The 23,007-nt window shown below is 48.4% G+C and overlaps 9 protein-coding genes across 9 annotated transcripts; 5 read left to right on the top strand and 4 right to left on the bottom strand.

Moving 5' to 3' along the window:
- Positions 1 to 2,531: 2,531 nt before the first annotated feature.
- Positions 2,532 to 3,654, top strand: BDV38DRAFT_67876 (GFA family protein). The gene is made up of 4 exons (XM_032063756.1): positions 2,532 to 2,832; positions 2,931 to 3,052; positions 3,148 to 3,356; positions 3,417 to 3,654. The coding sequence occupies exons 2-4, from the start codon at positions 2,932 to 2,934 to the stop codon at positions 3,495 to 3,497; spliced, it is 411 nt and encodes a 136-aa protein (XP_031919582.1). The 5' UTR covers positions 2,532 to 2,832; position 2,931; the 3' UTR covers positions 3,498 to 3,654.
- A 487-nt stretch (positions 3,655 to 4,141) lies between these two features.
- Positions 4,142 to 8,706, top strand: BDV38DRAFT_267402 (putative citrate synthase; the record flags this gene model as incomplete). The annotated part of the gene is made up of 10 exons (XM_032056581.1): positions 4,142 to 4,353; positions 4,401 to 4,598; positions 4,653 to 5,402; positions 5,457 to 5,539; positions 5,588 to 5,629; positions 5,940 to 6,160; positions 6,228 to 6,540; positions 6,763 to 7,490; positions 7,946 to 8,036; positions 8,105 to 8,706. The coding sequence occupies 10 exons, from the start codon at positions 4,142 to 4,144 to the stop codon at positions 8,704 to 8,706; spliced, it is 3,240 nt and encodes a 1,079-aa protein (XP_031919581.1).
- A 659-nt stretch (positions 8,707 to 9,365) lies between these two features.
- On the top strand, positions 9,366 to 10,850 carry BDV38DRAFT_277532 (uncharacterized protein; the record flags this gene model as incomplete). Its single annotated transcript, XM_032058512.1, has 2 exons — positions 9,366 to 9,672; positions 9,736 to 10,850. 2 exons carry the CDS (start codon positions 9,366 to 9,368, stop codon positions 10,848 to 10,850), a joined length of 1,422 nt encoding a protein of 473 aa, XP_031919580.1.
- Positions 10,851 to 11,247: 397 nt separating this feature from the next.
- On the top strand, positions 11,248 to 12,239 carry BDV38DRAFT_233861 (uncharacterized protein). Its single transcript, XM_032053176.1, has one exon. The coding sequence runs from the start codon at positions 11,557 to 11,559 to the stop codon at positions 12,145 to 12,147; it is 591 nt and encodes a 196-aa protein (XP_031919579.1). The 5' UTR covers positions 11,248 to 11,556; the 3' UTR covers positions 12,148 to 12,239.
- A 220-nt stretch (positions 12,240 to 12,459) lies between these two features.
- On the bottom strand, positions 12,460 to 13,092 carry BDV38DRAFT_267400 (YbhB/YbcL family Raf kinase inhibitor-like protein; the record flags this gene model as incomplete). The annotated part of the gene is made up of 1 exon (XM_032056580.1): positions 12,460 to 13,092. The coding sequence occupies one exon, from the start codon at positions 13,090 to 13,092 to the stop codon at positions 12,460 to 12,462; it is 633 nt and encodes a 210-aa protein (XP_031919578.1).
- Positions 13,093 to 13,506: 414 nt separating this feature from the next.
- BDV38DRAFT_277529 (uncharacterized protein) lies at positions 13,507 to 13,926 on the bottom strand (the record flags this gene model as incomplete). The annotated part of the gene is made up of 1 exon (XM_032058511.1): positions 13,507 to 13,926. One exon carries the CDS (start codon positions 13,924 to 13,926, stop codon positions 13,507 to 13,509), a length of 420 nt encoding a protein of 139 aa, XP_031919577.1.
- A 338-nt stretch (positions 13,927 to 14,264) lies between these two features.
- BDV38DRAFT_67850 (uncharacterized protein) lies at positions 14,265 to 14,530 on the bottom strand. The gene has a single exon (XM_032063755.1). The coding sequence runs from the start codon at positions 14,478 to 14,480 to the stop codon at positions 14,328 to 14,330; it is 153 nt and encodes a 50-aa protein (XP_031919576.1). The 5' UTR covers positions 14,481 to 14,530; the 3' UTR covers positions 14,265 to 14,327.
- A 679-nt stretch (positions 14,531 to 15,209) lies between these two features.
- BDV38DRAFT_233859 (uncharacterized protein) lies at positions 15,210 to 15,946 on the bottom strand. The gene is made up of 2 exons (XM_032053175.1): positions 15,422 to 15,946; positions 15,210 to 15,358 (listed from the first exon to the last, which is right to left on the bottom strand). Exon 1 carries the CDS (start codon positions 15,895 to 15,897, stop codon positions 15,688 to 15,690), a length of 210 nt encoding a protein of 69 aa, XP_031919575.1. The 5' UTR covers positions 15,898 to 15,946; the 3' UTR covers positions 15,210 to 15,358; positions 15,422 to 15,687.
- Positions 15,947 to 17,461: 1,515 nt separating this feature from the next.
- On the top strand, positions 17,462 to 22,557 carry BDV38DRAFT_233854 (pleiotropic drug resistance family ABC transporter). The gene is made up of 5 exons (XM_032053174.1): positions 17,462 to 18,251; positions 18,308 to 19,820; positions 19,883 to 21,376; positions 21,437 to 21,900; positions 21,972 to 22,557. The coding sequence occupies exons 1-5, from the start codon at positions 17,704 to 17,706 to the stop codon at positions 22,396 to 22,398; spliced, it is 4,446 nt and encodes a 1,481-aa protein (XP_031919574.1). The 5' UTR covers positions 17,462 to 17,703; the 3' UTR covers positions 22,399 to 22,557.
- The last annotated feature ends 450 nt before the right edge of the window (positions 22,558 to 23,007 follow it).

The following is a 23,007-nucleotide window of genomic DNA, read 5'->3' as shown; positions in this document are numbered from 1 at the left end:
ATATACGACTGGATTGGATAGCCTCATTCCAAATAGGCCAGCGGGATAGTCAATATAACACGCTACAAGGGGTGTTTAACTGTAGGGACGTTGTGCCATAAGCTTATCATGAGATGGAGTCGGCGAATTACTGAAGAAAAGGTATAGCGAAAGGTAAGATTCAATGATTGATGATGTTGCCTAATCTTACGTGCGCGCCAATACTTCTCAGTACTACTCTACCGATGTATAGCTGCCTTATGGCTGAACAGTATAGCTCTACCGACGCGTGTGGGCCTATATGTCACCTTTGTAGGCATGTCCGTAACTTATACAGTATTCAGCACAATCTAAGTACAGGACAGGGAGAGGTAGGTTGTGTCAATGACAATCTATCGGAAGTGTCAGCCTTTGACTGCAAGATATATGCTTTTGTGCATCAAAGACTCTAGTACTAGTCAACAATTCCATGGTCCGTATCGACCAATCATCTGTGACGAGCGAACGACAAGGGGTTTATTTTTTCTAAACAAATAACCGCAAGTCTGAGAAGCAGATCTATATTGCGGCAGATGCATTGACAATGGTATCAGCGGGGACATTGCCGCAGTATCACCAACAGTGAACCCACCGGAGGAAAGCTGGTCATGGGTGAAGCTGCAGGTATTTTGTGAGGGGAAGATCATTGGGTAATACGGATCAGTATTGACACGGGTCTCAGCGACCACGCAAGGCCTGGCGGTGAAGCCAATCAATATCGATGCTAAGGAAAAGTCTGTTGCACAAGCCACAAAGCAATACTACACATAAGGTTGTCCAACAGGCACAGACTTTAGGGGTAATATCACAGATGAAACATCCTTCAATGTAGTTTGAACAAACAACCTAGAGCCGCACCTTGAACAGTTTAACTCGTATGAGTACCAAAGCTCGGCCTATTCCGAATAGGAACGATCTTCCGGGGATATCTTGTGGGGCGCTGCAACCTGGTCTGTCGTTGCCGATAGAAGTGAGCGGACTTTGTTGAATGGAACTTAGCAGTTTTCTTCACGCGCAGGCTGACCTTGTTCTCGAAAGTGTTTAGATCGGATGTTAGCTGATCGCGACATTAGAAGTTTAAACTGCGGTACAGCGGCCGTTAGAAGGATTTGCTATTCTTAACGCCCGTATTCTATCATATAGCAATAAACACTTCCCGGAAAAGAAAACCCTTGGCTCTGTATGAAACTAGTTTGCAGGCTGGACTGAGCAATAGGGCCTATACTATTGGGAAGAGACGTGTCTATATCTGTTTATGAATGGCAGTTGGCCAGTTAAGCTCAGGAGGATTTGCGATGATGGCCCATACAGTAGGCGTGGATGGCTATTTCTGAACCCTGAATTGGGACAAATCATACCAGCCTCCCTAGATATCAGCCATTCAGAGCGTATTAGGTAACTAGCCGTACTCCGAGTGTTTTCCTACGCGCCTATGACTCCTATATATCTCTTGAGGAATGTTCATAGGCGAGTCACAGTCAAGGTTGTATGGTACAGGTGGTCCCTCAGATCCCTGAGATCTGCTCATACAACACTTTGGAGTGAGATGTAAACAGGTCGTTTCCCGCAAGACAATCGAACAATGGCCAGGAAAGCTGACCTATGTTCGCGAGGGACCCAGCGCCAAAGAATATCCCCCCCAACTGAGCCGATCAAAAGACTATGAGATTGTCGGTCATATTAGATGGTCTCATAATGTACTGGTAATGGCAACGGAAATCCCCTTAGCCGATCTTCAATAATGCGAAGCGAAAAAGCAAGCGACAGATACCCAAGCAGACGGCGCTCGGCGCCCTCATAACCCAGGGAAGGGTCTGGGATATCCCCAAGTGGTGTGACAAAATCTTGGATAACACCCCAGACCCATGTTGATTAGATGTAGTATCTCATTTTTGAGGGTGCATGGAGGGGCATTGCATAATATGCAGATGATAGAAGCGCCTGAGGGGGAGATGTGACAGTGGGCCTGGACGGACGATCCGTGCTTCTCACCGCGTTAGTCCCATTCATATACATTGGACCCCACTCAACGAAAACTGCGGTGACAAAGGACAGAGACGCCTCATTGACCGAATGACTTTTGGAGATCCGTTCGGCCGCCCTCGGCATAAAACATGACAAATTCTTGCATAAAGGAAAATCAATTGGTTTGAGATAGTCTCTGCAAAACAAGGTTTGCGACCGGCTGAAGTGGCTCATTTGGTACTATCAGTAATCAGCCATCAAATAATCATGATCTAAGCTCCTTCCGAGTGGGGAATATTGCAGATCAAGTAGTGGATTATGGAGGGGCTTGCATAGCTGAGATGAGGGGGTTGTCTTTGCCAGGAGGTTACGGAGTACTTCGGGAGGATTCTGTTACTCAATTGATGGGAATGTGTAAAGATAATACGCGATTCTCACCAACGCAGCGATGGGTACTCCCGAGGACAATTGAGTGAGTGAGGGAGCGAGAAGAAGAAGAGGTAAACACAACAAAAGCGAGAGGAGGCAGAGAGAGTGAGATAGGTTGGTGGAGGCGGGATAACGTGACCGACTGGCTAATTCCAGCAAAGTTCAACCCGTGACGCAAGGACCCTCTTCAGCTTTGCCCCTCATGAGACTCTTTTCATCCATTTGGATTGCTTACCAGCGATTGATTCACATTGTTTTCTCTCCACTTGGTTACGCCGCAATGACAAATACCCTTACCGGTGGATTCTTTCCCACCCAATGTAGCAATGCCAACCACGGCTGAGAAAGAGTTGATTCCCTTTCAAAGAATCGATATTCAGGTGAATGACCGGGGGACCATGGAGGGCTATAAATACCCCCGTAGGTGCCATCATTCCTCGAAGGTCCCCAACCCATGAGAACCTTGTTCGCTTTACTCTACACCAATTAACTTCAACCGATCCGATTCGTGACATCAGAATGCCTTTGTCCGGTCACTGTCTGTGCAAAGCCGTCACCTATAAGGCTGACGTCGAGGCACCGCTCATCACCGCGTACGATCACTGCGACGATTGCCAGCGTCAGAGTGGATCAACTTATTGTATGTGTGATTATGTTTAACATCCATTTCTCGACATCTCTTACTCGAATATGGTCTACGGGAGACCATGTGCTAATATTACTCTCGTTCCACAGCTCTCGTCGCGGTAGTGCCTAAAGACAAATTGACGATCAATGGACCCACCAAGAGCTACGCAGGAACGGGATCTTCAGGCAAAGCTGTGCACCGAATTTTCTGTTCGGAGTGCGGCTCCCCTATTGCCCACGACCCAGAAGCAGCCCCGGAGATCATCGCCTTGAAGGCCGGAACCCTTGATGTGGAGATTAAGAAGACCTTGAAGCCTGTATGAGCCCCTATGATAGTTTCCCTTTTGCCCTGCAGCTAACGCGATATGTCTGTTTAGGACACCGAAATCTGGACGGTCAGTAAGCTTCCATTCTGCCAGGAGCATCTCGCGAAGCCTTTCAAGAACATGCCGGAATAAACATATCACGGCGGATGGATGATTTTCACAAGGCACAATAATTTGGACGATGAATAGTTTATGACCTATCTAATAAATGAAACTGGAATGGCAATTGAGAAATTCGCACTTGGTGTAACTTAGTACGCTACGTACCTGCACCGCACACCCTTTAGGTCTAGTTGATGGACGGTAATTGTTAGCTGCTATTCTTCAAGTCACGTTTTACTGAAAGAATAATGGACTGTAAGCTCTTAATTCTCTCAATTGATAGCAATATCTAAAGTCGGAGACTGACAACAGAAGACTTTGCGTTGAAAGTTGGGCGGTCCCATCAATATTCGATCGGGGATATACTGGGTTTGAGTCGGAAGGACTGAAAACTTCCCGGTTGCTTGGCCAGACTATTCATATGATGGACGGCGTACTCAGCTACCCGTCTCAGAAGATTACACCTGGTACGTACCGAAAACCCTTGACCAGCGATGGAAGAATGTGCAGTAGCATACATGGCAACTTATAAAGTGGATGACTCCCTTGTGCTTGTGAGTACTATTGTTCACTTCGATGTACGAAGCTTCCAGAGCATAGGGTGAGACTCGAAATCGCTCTAGCAACCTGGAGAGTTTCGTGACTGCACGTGTCAAAGGCCACGAGAACCTCCGATGTCGTCAGGGACTCTTCATATCGTCGACTCTCGGACGAAGCAGAAGTACGAGATTCCGATCAAACAAAATGTGGTTTCTGCTCTTGATCTCAAGAGGATCACGGCACCAGCAACTGGTACAAATCGATCAGATCATGCGGTTGGTGGGCTGCGGGTACACGACCCAGGGCTACAGAATACAGCGGTGATAGAGTCCGCTATAAGTTATTCGTACGACACAGGGGAAGGCGAAACGGTGCACAGACTGACGTGCGTAGGGATCATGAAAGAGGTGTACTTCTCTTTCGCGGTTACACATTGGCCCAACTATGGGACAGCGACTTCGAGGACATGTTACATCTGCTCGTCTGGGGCACATATCCAACAATGCAGGAAAAGAGGGACTTAAACAGGAAGCTTACAGAACAGATGCTGGCTGTCCCAGAAAGTGTGCATCGAACAGTTCGAGGACTTCCGTAAGCGCTCGTGTGATCATAGTCTTGTTGCAATGACTGACTTTGATGCTACAGCCGCAGAACATCTCCATTGCCACTGATCCTGGCCGGGCTCTCGGCATATCTGGCGTGCTTTCCAGATACAATTCCCGCATCAACACATGCGAGTCTATACCAAGGAAACCTGCGTAATGTCGATGATGCGGTTATCCGAACTGTAGCGGCATATGGTGTCATTTTTGGTCTGGTAAATAGCCATCGGAAGGGTATTGATTTTCAACTACCATCATCGGAGAATAGCTACTGTGCGAATTTATTCACTATGGCAGGGTTGGTGGATCGGGATTCCAGTCGCCCAGATCCAATTAAGCTGTCATGCTTCCGGCGCTTTGCCATGCTGAATGCCGACCATGGCATGGCCCTGACCGTATTCTCAACACTAGTGACAGCATCCTCGTTAACGGATCCTATTTCCTGCTTGATCAGTGCGGTGGCAGCCGCATATGGGCCCCTTCACTTTGGTGCTACCGTGTCCGCCCAGCGTATACTCCGGGACATCGGTAGAACGGAGAAGGTTCCCGAGTTTATCGAGGAGGTTAAAACCGGGCGAACGAAGCTCTTCGGATATGGACATCGCTCATACAAAGGTCTTGATCCCAGGGTGCGCCCAATTCAGTCAATCCTGAAGGATCTGGACTTATCATCGAATCAGTATTTGAAAATAACCGAGCGCATCGAGGAAGTAGCCTCAGCGGACGTCTACTTCAGCCGCAGAGGACTGTACCCCAATGCCGACTTTTATGGTAACTTCGTCTTCACTGCGATGTAAGCTACGAGCTCAGCACATGAATCACCCCACGGCAGCTGACTAGTGGATAGTGGCTTCGACCCAGATATCATTCCAGCTGCTATGTTGACACAGCGAATAATAGGGATAATGGCCCATTGGCGGGAATACATGTGTATGTGCTGATTGTGGTCAGATAACGGAGTATTCTAACTCATGGCAGTGACACGCGGCAAGTTGTTTCGACCATCGCACATATACACAGGTGAAACAGAGGTCAACAGGCCATTGCCAAAGATTTGACCGTGTGAGTTGTAAGGTTTATCTTTGTGTATCACTCAGTAACATGGTGGCCGCGCAGAAGGCTTTATGCTTTGAGGCTTTAACAACTTTAACCCAAAGGAATGCTATGCTGGGAATTAGGGACTTGCCAACCTTTATGAAGGTGCTTGATAACATATTTTCCTCATAGCTACTGCACATAGTAGACCACCTCAGCCCTCAATGTACATAGCCCTCCCTACGGAAGAAGAGCCAAGGAGAGATGAACAACAGCCAAGAAGCTTCGGTAGAAGGACGACCTACCGAAAGCACACCCCTTTTACAACCTCATTGCGAGAAAGAACGATATTCACTTTTTACTACCAGACAGAAGCAGTTGATTATGCTCACAGCAGCCATAGCGTCGACATTCTCCCCCATCTCTGCTAACATCTACTACCCAGCCCTCAATTCTATAGCTGCCGACCTAGATGTAACCAGTTCCCAAATCAACCTAACTATAACTACATACATGGTACATCATGCTTCTCACAGTACCCTCTGATATATTCAACCGTTACTCAATCCTAAACTACGTGCAGATATGTCAAGGCTTAGCTCCAACCCTCACAGGCTCATTCGCAGATCAAGTTGGCCGCCGCCCGGCCTACATTCTCTGCTTTTTGATTTATATAACAAGCAATATCGCCCTAGCCCTCCAACACAGCTATCCTGCGCTTCTGATCCTCCGCGCGATTCAGAGCACCGGCAGCAGCGGCACTGTGGCCTTGGCATCAGCCGTCGCAGCCGATGTCATCACCTCCGCTGAACGGGGAACGTACATGAGCATTACCTCCTTAGGGAACATCCTTGCGCCATCACTAGGACCTCTTCTCGGTGGTGTCTTGAGCGAATGTCTAGGATGGCAGTCGATATTCTGGTTCCTAGCAATGTCATGCACGATCTTTCTCATCCCCCTCGTGCTCTTCTTTCCAGAAACATGCCGAACGATTGTCGGAGATGGCTCAATCCCAGCATCGGGCTGGAATAGATCCATCCTCAATTGGTGGATGTCAAAACGGCCTCACAGAAAGCCCATTCCTATTCCATGTGCCAACTCAGAACCGGCCCTCCAAGCACATTTGCCAAAAAGAAAGACCGACCCCCTATCTACGCTCTCGCTTCTCTTCCACCTCCCCACAGGCCTCATCCTCCTGGCCAACGGCCTAATCTTCGCAAGCTACTACGCGATAACAGCCGGTCTACCTTCCCAACTCAGATCAATCTACGGACTAAGTGACTTGAGCATTGGCTTAAGCTTTATCCCAATGGGCGCTGGCACCCTACTGAGCGCAACATTCAATGGAATGATCGTAGACTGGAATTACAGGCGAATGATAGCAAAGGGCCGACAGGACGTGGAGAACTTCGAGCTTGAGAAAGCCAGACTAGGGGTCGGGGGACCGATGACAGTACGCACCCACATCCCCATCTGCTTTTTTAACCGCACTAACCACCCATACTATTTTATACTAATATTACAAAAGCTCCTAGCTCCCTTCCCAATTCTCATCTACGCTCTCACAACCCCAAGCACCAATCCACCACCCCTCGCCCTAACCCTAACACTCATATTTACCATATCCTTCACCTTAACAGCCACCTACAACATCCTAAATATCCTCCTCGTGGACCTCCACTACACAACACCAGCAACAATAATGGCCACAAATAACCTCGTCCGATGCTCCCTAGGCGCAGCAGCAACAGCCCTCATCCATCCCAGTATCCAGCACCGGGGTGTTAGGGCAACATATGGCGGTGTGGCAGTTGTCGTACTAAGCGTCGTTCCTTTACTATGGATGGTATGGAGATGGGGCTTACGGTGGAGGAAACGAGAGTAGAGTCATTTGTCTTTACCTACTATTGTGCAGGATGGGCCTATCGCTAGCCTATGATTGTGGGTGTTTGTTTAGATTCGATCAACTCTTGTGCGCCTCATCATCTCCTTGTGACGGTAGCTTTTCATTATCTCATTCGTGAATTATGTTTTCCCCGATGTTTGTAGGGTGGTCGTTGACCCTAAAGCACAGATCATCAGTTTTGTTTGGTTTTGTTTGTCATGGTTAATTGCCGTGCCTTCAGTGTTACACACGTCGTGTCTTCGATTTGATATGGCAGGAATGAAGCGAGTACTATAAGAGCATTATGAAGTCCAGTGATTGTGATTATCTATTTCAGGGTTATAAAATATCACTACATGTTAGGAACAATGTTATGCATTTTATTATATCTCCTTTGGACACGGGCAGCAGCTCAGATAAGTCCTCTTCCTCCAGATATTCCGATCTTGTATTTGCGATATCCTGATACATCGTGGATATATCCTGGGGATACGATTTTGAAGTCCAGTATGGTTCTCATTTATTCTTATTTTATGGTTGGGATAATGCCTAATCCTTTGTACCAAAAAAAATAGAAACGGCAAACCTGCCTATCATAAGCGCGCGCGGACTAAATTCTGAATTGACCTATCTGCTACTATTCTTTGACTTGGACGTTATCTACGGCATGAACGCAACAGTCGCATTACACTGGTATCAACCCGATATGGTTTGCACTATGCAGCAAGGCGCTATGATGGATATATCAAATAGTAAAGAAATGGTGGAGAAAAGAGAGGGAAATTCAGGTGGAGGTGTCCTCGTCAACCTGAGCATGGGAGCCGAATACATCGCTCCACGACCGCCACCGTTCTCGCACCATCGATATGTATACCTCCTGTTTAACCAGAAGAGTGATTACCGGTTCCCGAAGTGTTATTGCCATATCTTCCCGCAGACGGCAGAGGCGAGAGCAGGCTTCGATATCCAGCAGTTCGTAGACATCGCTAGGCTTGAAGCGCCAGCGGCCGGCAACTATTTCCTTGTGGAGTATGATGGGCGCGTGATAAGGCCGACGGCTACGGCTAGCCCGACGACGACGTGGCTAAGGTCTATGTTGTGCGAGGGGGCTGATCCCACGGGTTCGTCGGGGGCGAGGGCATGTGAGATGGAAGGGAGCCTGCAGATTGTCATGTAGGACGACAGGGTTGAAGGGCTCCGCGCGAACGGTCTAGACAAGGGGCTAAGGGTGGATGTGGCATATCCTCGTAACTGCGGAGTTCAGGCGGTAGGCAAATCAATAAACTTTCGCACTAGCTTTGATCACAGTAGCACTGCCCACGAAGTTGAACCCTAAGACTTGGCAATATGAATGGCGATTAATCACACCACTGCGAGGCCCTAGGCATAATGCCCTACGGCTATGATTAATTCCAAATACCTGGAATTGCCGATGAATCGGGTGTGGAACCTGGGTGATGTAACATGGATAAGGATAGAGCTGCATCCCATTGCTACCTTGATGTTGAACTTTGAGCCTATTGATATCTGAGGGTAATTACGGAGACGGTAGCAATGAGATGGACTGCACCCTCACAAAGACGCTGATCGGCCGGTATATAGCATGCCGGACAGAAGGTTCGAGGGTAGCTCAAAACACCTATCGGTCCAGACACGGTATTATATCCAGTCGCCATGAATCGAGACAGGTTGTCCAGAATTCTTCCCGACCCTCTCCCCAAAAGTGTCAAAGTTCGATCTACTTGCAACGCTTGTCAGCAAGCTAAAATACGTTGTAGCCATGAGAGACCATCGTGCCGGCGATGTCAGAAACACAACATCGATTGTATCTACAGCATGTCCCGACGCCTGGGAAGACCAGCAAAGAAGAGAGACAATGCACAAGACGATTCCCTTGATCGTGGAATCTCAGATCACTCTCGTCATCAGACCAATCGAAGAGTTCGGAGTCCAAGGAAAAGGAAGGTAAAGCGAGACTCAGGGCAGAGAAGTGGGCAGGAAATAAAAAATCCCCAGGATGACGAGGAGGTGATCCTGGACGAGTTCGCCTTCGACGACTCCATTGTAGATGATATTTCCACCGAGGATACACGCTTACCAACCCCACCATTCCTAGATACAGACAAATTATCACTTTATGAGGGTTGGTTTTACATCCCCTATAGGGTAGTCAAGCTAACATAGACGATTGGTTTGTGTCATCCAGGCTCGGATACCATAGACCTGTCCGACAACTGGCTACAGGAGTTTATATCTGGACAGTCGGCCGACCTGACGCAAGACCGCAACTTTCTCGGTGCCCTTGGGCTTAGTAGCGCTGACAGCGGTCTCGCAGCGATTCCATCCAGCACAAAAGATTTCGCCGGCTCTGCCAAGACCATTGATGTGGCTGCGTCTGAGCTGCAAGACCAGGTGCCATTGGTCGCGTATTATCCACCAACAAGTGGATTTTCAGCCTATGGTGAGCCAACGACTGAAGGTGCGCAGGCCATGAGTGATATAGAGTCCCCTTATACGGGGTTTATCAAAAGGGATTTGTCAGTTTGGCCACAGACTGTACCGCCTTCGATGGAGAATGATTATCTTAGATTATCCGGCACGGGTGAACACCTAAACCCAGTAATTACAACAAAGGGACAACGACACACCCACGAATATAGTCACTCATTGGAAGGCCTAGGGCTGCCCACGACTCTTTCGACCCGCGAGTATCAGTGTCAGTGCCATGATCACATTGCCCGAGATCTGATGCTGCTCAATATAAGTGCTTCCCGCACATGGCCAACTGTCACCATAGACTCGATCTTGAAATGCCAGCAGATCTTACAGCAATTGACCGATACTATCCTTGAATGTGCCATTTGCTGCAAAACACGGGTAAACTTGCTCATGATAGTCGTTGTTAGTATTGACAGCCTAGTAACTGCGCTTGAAACAATCACGTCTGTTGACAGTGGTGTTTGGGATGGCGTGTTTGTCGAGTATCATGACACTCGTCTTCGGGAATATGGCCAAGAGATTTCAAACGGGGCTGTCAATCGTCGATGCAAAAACGCAAACTTCCACTTCAAGGCACAGGTGGAGGAATGCCCATTGCTAGTGGGTGGGTTCTCGGTCCCATCAGAAGAGAAATTTGCTTTTGTGAAGCAAGTTTTGCACGCCCGACTTTGCGGGTTGTCAAGGACCATCGGTCGGATACAGCGCTGTACCGAGGAAATATTGGCACTTCCGTCATCATTGGGAAGATTAAGCATGATTACAGAGACGAATCGAAGGGTTCAGTTGGTCATGACGAAAATGAAATCACCGGCGAGACGTTGAACAGGTATAATTCTGGAGCTAAAATATTATTATGGTTTATGGTCTGTTGCGTGTGAATGATAGTCACTGCCCCATACCTGTGCATTTCCTTTTGAACCTCCGATATAATCAGTAATGCTCGCGCCCTAATAGCGACGTCCAGTCCGTCCGTAGATGCGGCCATGCCTGGCTATTTGCATGGCACTGGACTTTGTATATGAAAGGTAGGTGTCGGGATACTAGTCCGGATTGACCGCTACTCCGGGGGTATGATAGCTGGGAACTATTACCTTTCTCTGTCAACTTCTGTGTGACCCTTTCGCGGGTCTTAGAACGTCAGTGTGCCACGACGAACAGGCTCCATAGGAAACGGACCAACAGAGCTCCCTCGTTGACTTCGAGCTGACGAAATGTGAGGCGGCTATCAAGTGAGCCATCACATCATGTTAGAAAGTCGTATTTCTATTGGAGTAATCGAGGGTTATGTGCGCCCTTGTGAATAGGAAATACCTTAGAGGATTTTCAAGCTCTAAGCTAACATGCCCCTTTTCCCGATGTAGTAAGACGTGCGTGATAGACTTCTGATTCACGCGACTGGTCGCTCGACACCCTGAGTGCGTAATGTGAGCATCTATCAAAGGACCCTCAAGTGTTCTGTCTTCGCGACAACAGCTTTGTTTGCCAGAAACAAGTGTGAGGACCAATCCGCTGTAACTGCTTCCCACTGATGGAACCCGAAAGCAGTTGTGGGTGTTCAACTGATGCCTTGCAAATTTTGACGGAGGTTCGGAATGTAGACGCGGTCGTGGAGTTTGAGACTATTCTGGACCTGGTCCAGCGCGTCTATAATCAAGGACAAGTTATGTTGAATTGCAAAGCTTGTCGCAAACTTCCACCACAAACCTCCTCCTTCATAACCATCCCTGCCCTCACTGATCACTGTCTTTCGCTATTTGAGGCTGTATGCTCAGCATACAGCATCACCCCCAAGAGCTGCCTTTTCGACGCGAATATCCTGGCATTTGAGCAGCCCCTACCCCAATTTATCTGCATTCGAAGCAAGGTGCAGCTAGGGGAAACAGATTTGGACGAAGCCGAGACGGGGATGTTAGTCCGAACCCTTCTGTGTCGCAATTCTATGAGGCTCCTCAGCCTACTAGAGGCACTTAAGGGGATTCTTCGAACGTTTCCGACGGACAATACACAGGTACACCCAGCTGGGGCAGCAACCCTGCGGGCGTATGAGTCGTCCATCCAGTCAACTATGCATCGGTTCGTATCATTCCTGGATCAGATAAAAGTCGAACAACGTACGTAATCCAGTTCATATCCATGTATGATAAGCTAATTGCATCAGTGGGCTAAAGAAATACCAAGGGGTAGCCACCTTCTCAAGGCATTGTTGGTTCGGTTCGAGGGTAATTGTTTTCTGGTTATTATAATGGCATTATTAGGTAGTGAGGTAGTAATAAGAAAGACAGTACAGGGAGAAAAAGTATACCACTTCATCGTATCGTCCCAGGCCTCACTGTTCCAACAGCACGTTCTCCCTCTCTTGGTCCATGAGATCGCCCAGGTGTTTATAGAATCTGTGACATTATCATCCGCCGTACATTGGGGCAAGTACCGTCTAACTAGGCCAGGGACGTTCGAAGTGCCCAACCCACTGACCCCATCCGACGACTTTGCCAGCCATCGCTTTTGTGATCTTTTTTTGGCTGACCCGTTGTGAACGATCGAACCGAAGGGACTCGCTGAGGGCAACGACAGTAAAGATGTATCGATGAGAGCCGTGTCCTAAGGGTGGGGCAGGTCCATTGTAGGAGTTTCCGAGTAGATTGGGGACAAATCTCCAGCCAGACCGGGTAACATGGTCTTTTGTGTTTCTGTCCTGTTCAGTATCGTCTGGCAGCACCCCTGTAATCGTAGGTGGAATGGCATAAAACAGGCCATGCATGACAACGAAGCGAGGAATGGGCGGGTCAATATCCTCGGAGATCAGGATATACTCTTTGACTTCGACCTTGGGAGGAGGGGTCCAGTGGAGTTCCGGGAAGCTACCATTCTTATCGGCAGCTAAGCAAGTGTGGTGTGGGAGCATCGGTGCACCGGACGGTCCGCATTCTGTGGCTTCCAGCTGCATATTCGACAGTGGGAGGTTCTCAAAGGCTGCAGTCCGGATGATCAATCCCGCATCGTGGCCACGAATGCGATAGAGACACCGTCCCAGGAGATACTGCAAATAGATAAAGATTCCTGCCATCCTGCTGACTGTTGACAATCCAGGAAGATGTGAGCGCAGATATAGATCAAGAACACTGGTAGAGGTACAGAGACACAAGACATGAAATCTGTAGGTGACTGATAGTGGTATTATAAATGGAGAGTGAGCACCGGTAAGAAGATCAAGAACCGGAAGGAATAATTAATTCGAAGCTGAACCGGCCCGGCACCGGCCTCGCCTTCCTTACAGAGTGGTACTAACGGCAACGTGACCAAGCAGCTTCTATAACACCAAGCTTACGAACAAAACCATGCACAAAGCCTACGAGGTATATTGTCTGGTATGGTGGGTTACAATAGCCAGTTTATATCCTACACGATTAGAAAAGTTGATCCTTGTTCCTTCCATTTCGTTAAGCTTGAGAGGGTTAGAAGACACGTGGATTAAACAACTCTACGCGAACGCGTATTGATGTACGAAAGAGGCAAATAATTCGGACTCCCACGACTGCAGCTCGGGATATGAGTCCGCGGACTGTTTAATGCCATTATCAGGCGTTAGACCCATGCTCTTTCCCTCCGTCATCGCTTCAAACAACTTACTGTCAGACCTTCTACAGGCGAACGCAATACCACCATGATGAAAGAGCGCTCTCTCCATTGGGTTGAGATTAAACCTGAATGTTTGTCCATCCATATCAATGATCCTATCATTGAAGTCAATCGTGATATCCGCTCCATCCTCGACAGCCGCGTGGAATGATCTCTCCGGCATGGTAATGCCAAGGAGTCCAAGGTTTGGCATGTTGCGCTGAAAGATGAAAGCAAAGTTTTCAGCAATGATACATTTAACACCACACCCTTCGAAATACATGTTGGAAACAAATGGGTATGAAGCATGGAAAAGGATATGATACGGGGTAACATACCCAGCAGTGCCATGACAGCCTGTTCCCGAGAGGATCCACAGCCAAAGGCCTTGCCGGCAACAACAATATTGAAACCCTCTTACACACGGCCACAGAGTTCTGGAAGGGTATACTGCAAGTAATGCTCCCCGGCTGCCTCATTAGTCATCATTCCAATCAAGAATTCAGCTGGCGCAAGCGTTAACACTCTGTTAGTTCACCATGCTCGTCCGATCTTCTTTAGCCGTCGAGGACCTACGCCGTCTGTACCTATAAAGTCTCCAAGTAGTTGCACTCTCCCTTTCAGAAGCGAATCCTTTACTGAAGAGGTTTCAACTAGTGCACTTTTAATGGCGAGTCTCTTGTCCTAGATTTTACAGCAAGGCCGTGAAGACTCGCTCGGTTCCACATAGTTTACTGTCTCGGTCAAGGCTCCTGGCATATTAACCTTTAGCCCATCCAAGCTTATGCCATTTCTCTGTATCAATGTCACCCAGAAGATAGGTAGGATTAATGACATCTCATATCAAACGAAGATGCAGCAACAGCGGCAGCAGACCTAAGGTGTCCGATTGAGCCTTCATGAAGTCAGTACATAGATGAGACCTTTGGCACAGAGTCTCGAACTGTACCTTTTCCCATTCTATTCTCACAGTCCCTATTATACGATGACAACCATACCTCACCCAGACATGCCTGGTCAGCAGACATGTGAACACAGTAGCTACAACCAGGGATACCGATTTCAAATCCCGCTTCCTCGTAAACCTCGACGATGCCGAGTTGGCGTAGTCGATACAAGATTGGCATTGATCCAGGGACAGCCTTCCTTTTGCCTTTTATTAATGGCCTCACTCCACCTTTCAGACCCTGTTCAAGTACTAAAGCGGTCAGTATCGGATCTTCTTCAGCAGTGGTGCAGGCTCCAATAAAGCAACCGTCCAACTTCATGCCCTCACAATCAACCACGGGAACAACATCATCCGGTCGTAGATTCTGGGATTTCGAACCATGTCTCTCCGGTTACCAACGGCATTGTTACATCCGCCGCACCAAGACCGATAGCCAGGCACCAAGCTCTTAGGGTGAATATGTGAGTGCGACCCTACTATGAGTATGCCCGGCTGTGCCCGCTTACGATAGAACTCCGTATGGATAATTGTATACTATGCTCGCTTACTAGACGATCAGTCGAGTTTTGAATAGTGAGCTAACATTTATCCCTTGGTAATCCGGCAACTTAAACACACGCTTTGCTCTTTCACTCGCATTGATCAATGCCTGAACTCTCGGAAGGCTGTTGACCCGAGGATCAACTACATGATCTCCAGCAAGCCAGAAGCGGTTATTACGGAAGATCCCCGGCTTCCTAACGCGGTTGTACGTTGACTCCATGACCTGGAGCGCCCCGTGAGCGCAGTAGCGGCGAAGAGGAGAGGAAGAGCTTTGGCATGCACTTACTGCCCAAGAAGCCTCCGATGCCATCACTCAATCCACATCTATTTGTATCAAGTTGCCCGAAGCTACCGACCCCGGCTAGCCAGTGTCGTGCAATGAGAAGATCTTTTCACTCAGGGTGATGCCCCTCCGGGCTTCGGGACGGGTAGGCAGCGGAGCGGGCAATGACCTGGCCCTGTCTGCTGAATTCAGCGCTTTCCACCATGCCGACACCAGAAAGAGAACCTCGGACTCTTGCTCCTCGGTAAGGTCGGCATGTTCCGTCAGACCTAACCTACCCAGTTCAGGGGTTGTGCACAGGTAATAAGGACATCATTCAGGGCATCAGACTCTAGAAAATGACCATGCTCACGCAGGCTATTTTGTGCAATCTTAAGGTTCTTCATGAGATTGCTGCCTGATGACCAGGTTTCTTCGATAGGCTTGTCAAATATTCCATTTTCTGTAGGCTTTTTATAAGGTGCGCTTCTGAGGAACATACTCTCTGCATGTCCGATGTTGATCTTCCGTCCATCCTCCAGGATCAGATAAAGGCCATTTAGGCTCGTCATGCTCTTCCGAGACATATCCGGCTATGTTGGGTAGGAAATACTTTTAGGTGGTAAGGAAGAGTCGATTATTACCCGTCGGTATGTTACACGACGATCACCGGAACAGACTGAAATCCAATACGCTACCTCACTATTTGAGTATCACCCTCAGACAACCATGGACGCTAAACAATAAATCTCACGCGCATACATAATGTCTTGCGACCGCGCAGGAGGTAGTGTAGATCTTACGAAAATAGTTCGCTCCCCCTCCCGCCGCCCATCTTTTCAGAAAATTTAACATCTCAATGAAGGGTGAATAATGGGGGTGTCATTGCACATATCTCGTGGGTAATGAACAATAATTGGGGGGCTGATGTATCTCTGTTCTTATTTCGGATGAAGTAAACAACTGACGGTTGCGAGAAATTCATACAAAGAACAAGAAAAATAAAATACAGGTATACCCCGCATGTAAAATACCCCATTCATCGGAACTTTTAAACTTAATGTTACGAGGTGGATGCGACCCATCTCTGGAAATGACAGCATCAGGCTTACTAAGGTCATGCGCGAGGTCGGCTTTGTCGAAGCCTTGTAGTACTATCATTGGGTTATATGAACAACAGTATCCCCTCCATCTGCGGACCATGTTGTTGACGTTTGCTTGGATTGTCTGTATCGTGGTGGGGACCTGCAATATAAGGCAAGAATAAGGTATGTACATATGGAGTACGCTGTTAAGCTGAGATGACCAGCATTAACCCAATACGGCTTAGCCCCTAACACTTCTGTGGGTCCCAATACGAGGCCAATACGCAGCCAATGAACGTCTACCATCTTCCGTGGAATTACTAGTAGTAGTATCAGTTTAGCCAACCATCTGCACAATACCACCGTTGATGTAACAGGGAGGGACGTTAGACAAGGTTGCGTCTCGTTCACACCTGTAGCTCCCTGCGGTTCTTGCAAGGTTATGCTTACACCCCCAAGGCGTCTAAGGTAGACAGAAGCAACAAACCAACACAAAGATAAAGGCAAAAATCGCGAGACGGAACGCAATACGCACTGAGTCATCTGGTAAAGTTCTTCTCAGACAGGAACGACGTTAATAAGCGGGATGAAAGTAACAGATCCAGGCATGCTTATCGAGCTGCAACCCACTCATAGACTAGTAGTACTTACTAGGAGTAGCCTTCCGCGGGAGAGCATACTCGCACATGACTTAGTAACCACATCAATGAACATGAATCAAAAGAAGACGGCCTATCAGTTCCCATGCCAAGGACCTGAGAGTCGCACTTTCCAAACACTACAAAGACACATGGTACAATGATCTCTCAGCCATGGACCGGCTCGGCTACTGCCTTTTCCTATCCCCTGTCCTCACTCCCCTCTCCGTATTATGCTATCCTGGTCGGATGTCGTCTCTCCCGTATTCCGTGTCACTACTCTTTTATATGGCGCCAAACTTTTGCCTCTTGTTGTTTACTCAGCCATGATTTTATTTTCTTTTTTATTCTCTTCTTAGTTGTTTGTCCCTTCCTTCTTTGCCTCCTTCCTGCCTTTTTCACGGCAGTATCCATGAGTACACATTTCGGCATCTGTACTTGCCCCAGTTGCTCGAACGGTGTGTTGGCATTGCATACTGTATTATGATGAGCTGTCAATGTAGCTTGTGGAATTGCACTACGAAGCATAATAGCCCTTCCCTCAACACCTATAACATCCGTTGAGCCTTCAGCGACATCAAATATGGCACTGCCTGGCGGCGAAAGCTCATTACATCACCCCACACACACACATATGGACCAGACTACTGGGGCAGCGGTTGACAAAGGAGAAAGTTCGGATACAATTGGAGCTGATTCGGAGGATGGCATCGAGCACGAGGGACAGGCCAAGATCACTACATTGGCACGAACCCTGTCGCGTATCTCTCAGACAAATGGCGGCACCGAGGGCCTCAACCCGTTTCTTAATACTATTGACCCCGAATTGGACCCGAACTCGGACCAATTCAACTCTCGAAAATGGACCAAGAACCTCCTGCACATAACCTCGCGCGACGCTGAGCGCTATCCCCGTCGCACTGCAGGGGTCTCGTTTCGGAACCTCAACGCATTTGGTTATGGAACGGCAGCTGACTATCAGGCTACAGTATCGAATGTCTGGCTCAAAGCAGTGGGTTGGTTCCGAGGTTTATTCGGCAATGGGAACAAAGTTCGGATCGATATTCTACGCAACTTTGAGGGTTTTGTCAACAGTGGGGAAATGCTGGTGGTTCTAGGCCGACCTGGGAGGTAAACGTGGCTTCCCTATCTAGCACTACCGTACAGACTAACTCCTATATCTGCAGTGGTTGCTCGACCTTCTTGAAAACCATCGCTGGTGAAATACATGGACTGTGGCTGGATAAAGGCACTGATATTCAGTATCAGGGGATCTCATGGGACGAAATGCATAGTCGATTTCGTGGAGAGGTGATGTACCAGGCTGAAACAGAGATTCATTTTCCACAGCTTACTGCCGGGGACACTCTTCTTTTCGCGGCACAGGCACGAGCACCAGCAAACAGACTCCCTGGTGTAAGTCGTGATCAATATGCGACACATATGAGGGACGTTGTGATGGCCATGTTAGGTCTTAGCCATACCATGAACACACTAGTAGGAAACGATTTCATTCGGGGCGTCTCAGGAGGCGAGCGCAAAAGAGTTAGTATTGCGGAGACTACACTTTGTGGGAGCCCGCTGCAATGCTGGGATAACAGCACGCGAGGGTTGGACAGTTCGACTGCTCTTGAATTTGTCAAGAACCTACGCCTATCCACGGATTATACTGGGTCCACGGCAATCGTGGCAATATACCAGGCGAGTCAAGCTATCTATGATGTATTTGATAAAGTCATTGTTCTTTACGAAGGCCGCCAAATATATTTCGGCCGGGCCTGTGACGCAAAGCGGTTTTTTATCGAAATGGGTTTTGACTGTCCGGAAAGACAGACTACTGGAGACTTTCTAACATCGCTGACCAGTCCGACAGAGAGGCTGGTTCGTAAGGGATATGAGCACCTGGTCCCTCGTACACCTGATGAATTTGCGGCGCGATGGAGGGACAGTCTGGAACGAAAGCAGCTCCTCACAGATATCGAGGCATTTCAGAATGAGTTCCCCTTAGGAGGAAGCAAGAAGGAGGAATTCAGTCGTTCTCGCGCCGCAGAGAAGGCCAAGAACACAAGGGCTTCCTCCCCTTACACCTTGTCATATTGGATGCAGATCCGGCTTTGCCTTCAGAGAGGGTTTCTACGTCTCAAGGGCGATATGAGCATGACATTATCAACGGTGATCGGCAATAGTATCTTGGCACTAATCATCTCAAGTGTGTTCTATAACTTGGACGAAACTACAGACAGTTATTTCTCCCGAGGCGCATTGTTATTCTTTGCGATCTTGCTGAATGCATTCGCCAGTGCCCTTGAGATGCTTACTTTATGGCAACAACGGCCAATCGTCGAAAAGCACGATAAATATGCACTTTACCACCCATCAGCTGAAGCAATTAGCTCCCTAATTGTTGATCTCCCATCTAAGGCACTGGTTTCTGTGGTATTCAATTTGATTCTTTACTTTATGACGAACCTGCGTCGGACACCCGGGCATTTCTTCGTGTTCTACCTGTTCTCTGTAACAACAACCTTGACCATGTCCAACGTGTTCCGCTGGATAGCTGCAGTTTCTCGGTCCCTGGCGCAGGCAGAAGTCCCCGCTGCAATCTTTATGATGATACTAATGATTTACACGGGCTTCACTATTCCGGTCCGGGATATGCACCCCTGGTTTCGATGGCTCAATTACATCAATCCAATCGCAGTAAGCTTCTAGATTACCCTTCCTTATGGGTGTAGCATCTTTACTAAAGTTATGAAACACAGTACTCGTTTGAATCCCTCATGATCAATGAGTTTGCTGGACGCAGGTTTAATTGCACAACATATGTGCCTTCCGGTCCAGGGTATGAGAATGCGCCTCTTGACTCGAAGATTTGCTCCGGAAAGGGGGCTGTGGCAGGCCAGGATTATATACTTGGTGATCGCTATCTCAAAGTGGCCTTCGAATACTACCCCTCGCACTTATGGCGTAACTTTGGTATTCTTCTAGGATTCCTCTTCTTCTCGCTATTGGCCTATATTGTCGCCAGTGAGCTTGTGCGGGCGAAGCCCTCGAAGGGAGAGATTCTGGTTTTTCCCCGGGGCAAAATACCCGCCTTCGCGAGGAAGGTCCATCGGGAAGCGGATCCAGAAGATGTCCTCACATCAGAGAAGCTGAAGGTTGGCAGTGAGCAGGACGATCATGTCGGTGCCATTGTGAAGCAAACATCAATATTCCACTGGCAAGACGTTTGCTATGACATCAAGATCAAAGGTCAGGACCGTCGAATCTTGGATCATGTTGATGGCTGGGTTAAACCGGGTACCCTCACAGCTCTAATGGGTGTGACTGGAGCTGGCAAAACCTCCCTCCTCGATGTTCTCGCCAATCGGGTGACTATGGGGGTGATCACTGGTGAGATGCTAGTGGACGGGCGTATGCGCGATGACTCTTTCCAGCGCAAAACAGGCTATGTCCAGCAGCAGGACTTGCACTTAGAGACGAGTACTGTTCGGGAGGCCCTTATTTTCAGTGCTCTGCTCCGCCAGCCTGCGAGCACCCCACGGGAAGAAAAGCTAGCATATGTAGAGGAGGTCATCAAGATGCTCAATATGGAAGAGTACGCGGAGGCGGTCGTCGGCGTCCTTGGTGAGGGCCTCAACGTTGAGCAGCGCAAGCGGCTGACGATCGGAGTCGAGATCGCAGCCAAGCCGGATCTTCTTCTCTTCTTTGACGAGCCCACCTCCGGTTTGGATAGCCAGACTGCGTGGTCAATATGCTCCCTCATGCGGAAGCTTGCTGATCATGGTCAAGCCATTCTATGTACAATCCACCAGCCCTCCGCCATCTTGATGCAGCAGTTCGATCGGCTACTATTTTTAGCAAAAGGGGGCAAGACTATCTATTTTGGCGATCTGGGCCCCAATATGAGAACCCTGATTAAGTACTTTGAGGATAAAGACTCAGCCAAGTGCCCATCGAATGCCAATCCTGCCGAGTGGATGCTTGAAGTCATAGGTGCAGCCCCTGGCTCTCGGGCGGACAAGGATTGGTCAGAGGTTTGGAAACAAAGCCATCAGCGTGCTCAGGTACAACAGGAACTACTACAGATGAAACAGGAACTCCTGCAGCGACCCCAGCCTCCTCGAACAGCTGGGTATGGGGAGTTTGCGATGCCACTGTGGGCACAGTTCTTTATTTGCCTCCAGCGAATGTTCCAGCAATACTGGCGCTGCCCGTCATACATCTATGCCAAGGCCGCCATGTGTATAATTCCGGTAGATATCTCCCTTGTCTCATAAGATAGTTCCTGATCCTGGGCCACTAACATGGACTAGCCTTTGTTTATCGGCTTCACGTTCTGGAGGGAACCCACCAGTATACAAGGCATGCAAAACGAAATGTTTTCCATTTTCATGCTGCTTGTCATCTTCCCCAACCTCGTTCAACAAATGATGCCATATTTTGCGATGCAGCGCTCTTTATACGAAGTGCGGGAGCGTCCATCGAAGGCCTACTCATGGAAAGCATTCATGCTCGCAAGTATTGTCGTAGAGCTCCCATGGAACATGTTGATGGCTGTACCTGCGTACTTCTGTTGGTATTATCCTATTGGCCTTTTCCGCAACGCCTATCCGACAGACGCGGTAACAGAGCGTGGTGGCACGATGTTTCTTCTCGTCTTGATTTTTATGTTGTTCACGTCCACTTTTAGCTCGATGATTATTGCAGGCATCGACCATCCGGAAACCGCTAGCAACATCGCTCAACTAATGTTTTCGATGTGTCTTATCTTTTGTGGGTATGTCACTTCCTGGGGGGATCGACTATATATCAGCCTGCATTGACAGCTAACTCGGCATTGGGATCCAGTGTGCTTGCGACTCCAGACGTCCTCCCTCGGTTTTGGATATTCATGTGGCGCGCATCGCCGTTTTCCTACCTCGTGGGTTCCGTCTTGGCGGTTGGGATAGCCAAAGCTCCAGTCCATTGCTCGGATATCGAGGTGCTTCATATACCACCTCCCGGAGGCCAAAATTGCTCGGGCTATCTCGAAGCCTTTACCAAGATGGCAAAAAGCACCTTGCTCAATCCCGAGGCCGACAGCGACTGCCAAGTATGTGCCATGTCCATGACGGATCAATTCTTGGAGGGGGTGCATATCAAATACTCGGAGCTGTGGCGTAATGTCGGGATCTTGTTTGTGTATATCGTTTTCAACACGGTAGCCGCAATCTTTTTGTACTGGCTGGTCCGCGTACCGAAGAAGAGGGCTCTTAAAAAGGCCAAGAAGGAATGAAAGCCCAAAAAACTCGAGGCCGCGGGGGATGATCATATCATTTAATCCCTAGTTTCTGTAGGTTGCTAGAGGAGGTAATTGAGGGGGCTAGATATAGCTATTAGACGTGGGCAATTACTTATTCTACGTTCAATGTAATGTCTTTAGTGAAACATCCCGGAAATCAATATCAGTTCCTATATATTCAGGTCATTTCATATGCTATTATCATGAGTGGGTTGCTTTTGGAAATCAATATATATAATTGTACTCCAACCCGGTTAAGGGTGCTCAATTTCCCATTGGTTGCACCTCGCCCAATGCAGCTGTAATATATATATCTGGCCCGGTACTAGTTGTAAGATCCACCCAAACCTGTCCAAGGTGGTTAACGCCTCGATGAAACTTGATATATAATGTATCGATACACAGGGTCATTTCAATATTATACTAAGTTCGCTCTAAACTCTGATCTATCAGGTTAGGTTACAGATTCAGCAGAACCGGCCCTTGTTTGCCCAACCCGGAGCGCAACTACATCATACCTCATTCGGAATGTATAATGATGCCTGATATATCAGGCATGAATCTTTTTACGACCTCCCGCTCCGAAAGCTATGACGCATTCCC

This window comes from Aspergillus pseudotamarii, assembly GCF_009193445.1.
Source record: "Aspergillus pseudotamarii strain CBS 117625 unplaced genomic scaffold BDV38scaffold_2, whole genome shotgun sequence".
NCBI lineage: Eukaryota > Fungi > Ascomycota > Eurotiomycetes > Eurotiales > Aspergillaceae > Aspergillus > Aspergillus pseudotamarii.
Note: the sequence above shows the minus strand (reverse complement) of the source record. Positions and strands in the feature narration are given on the sequence as shown.

Excerpts from the sequence above, each read along its gene's own strand:
- BDV38DRAFT_67876 (XM_032063756.1), top strand. The coding sequence starts at position 2,932 with ATGCCTTTGTCCGGTCACTGTCTGTGCAAAGCCGTCACCTATAAGGCT. Across the intron at positions 3,053-3,147 it reads TCAGAGTGGATCAACTTATT|CTCTCGTCGCGGTAGTGCCT; the intron begins GTATGTGTGATT and ends CTCGTTCCACAG. Across the intron at positions 3,357-3,416 it reads TTAAGAAGACCTTGAAGCCT|GACACCGAAATCTGGACGGT; the intron begins GTATGAGCCCCT and ends ATGTCTGTTTAG.
- BDV38DRAFT_233861 (XM_032053176.1), top strand. The coding sequence starts at position 11,557 with ATGGAACCCGAAAGCAGTTGTGGGTGTTCAACTGATGCCTTGCAAATT.
- BDV38DRAFT_67850 (XM_032063755.1), bottom strand. The coding sequence starts at position 14,480 with ATGTCATTAATCCTACCTATCTTCTGGGTGACATTGATACAGAGAAAT.
- BDV38DRAFT_233859 (XM_032053175.1), bottom strand. The coding sequence starts at position 15,897 with ATGTTCCTCAGAAGCGCACCTTATAAAAAGCCTACAGAAAATGGAATA.
- BDV38DRAFT_233854 (XM_032053174.1), top strand. The coding sequence starts at position 17,704 with ATGGCACTGCCTGGCGGCGAAAGCTCATTACATCACCCCACACACACA. Across the intron at positions 21,377-21,436 it reads CCGCCATGTGTATAATTCCG|CCTTTGTTTATCGGCTTCAC; the intron begins GTAGATATCTCC and ends AACATGGACTAG. Across the intron at positions 21,901-21,971 it reads ATGTGTCTTATCTTTTGTGG|TGTGCTTGCGACTCCAGACG; the intron begins GTATGTCACTTC and ends ATTGGGATCCAG.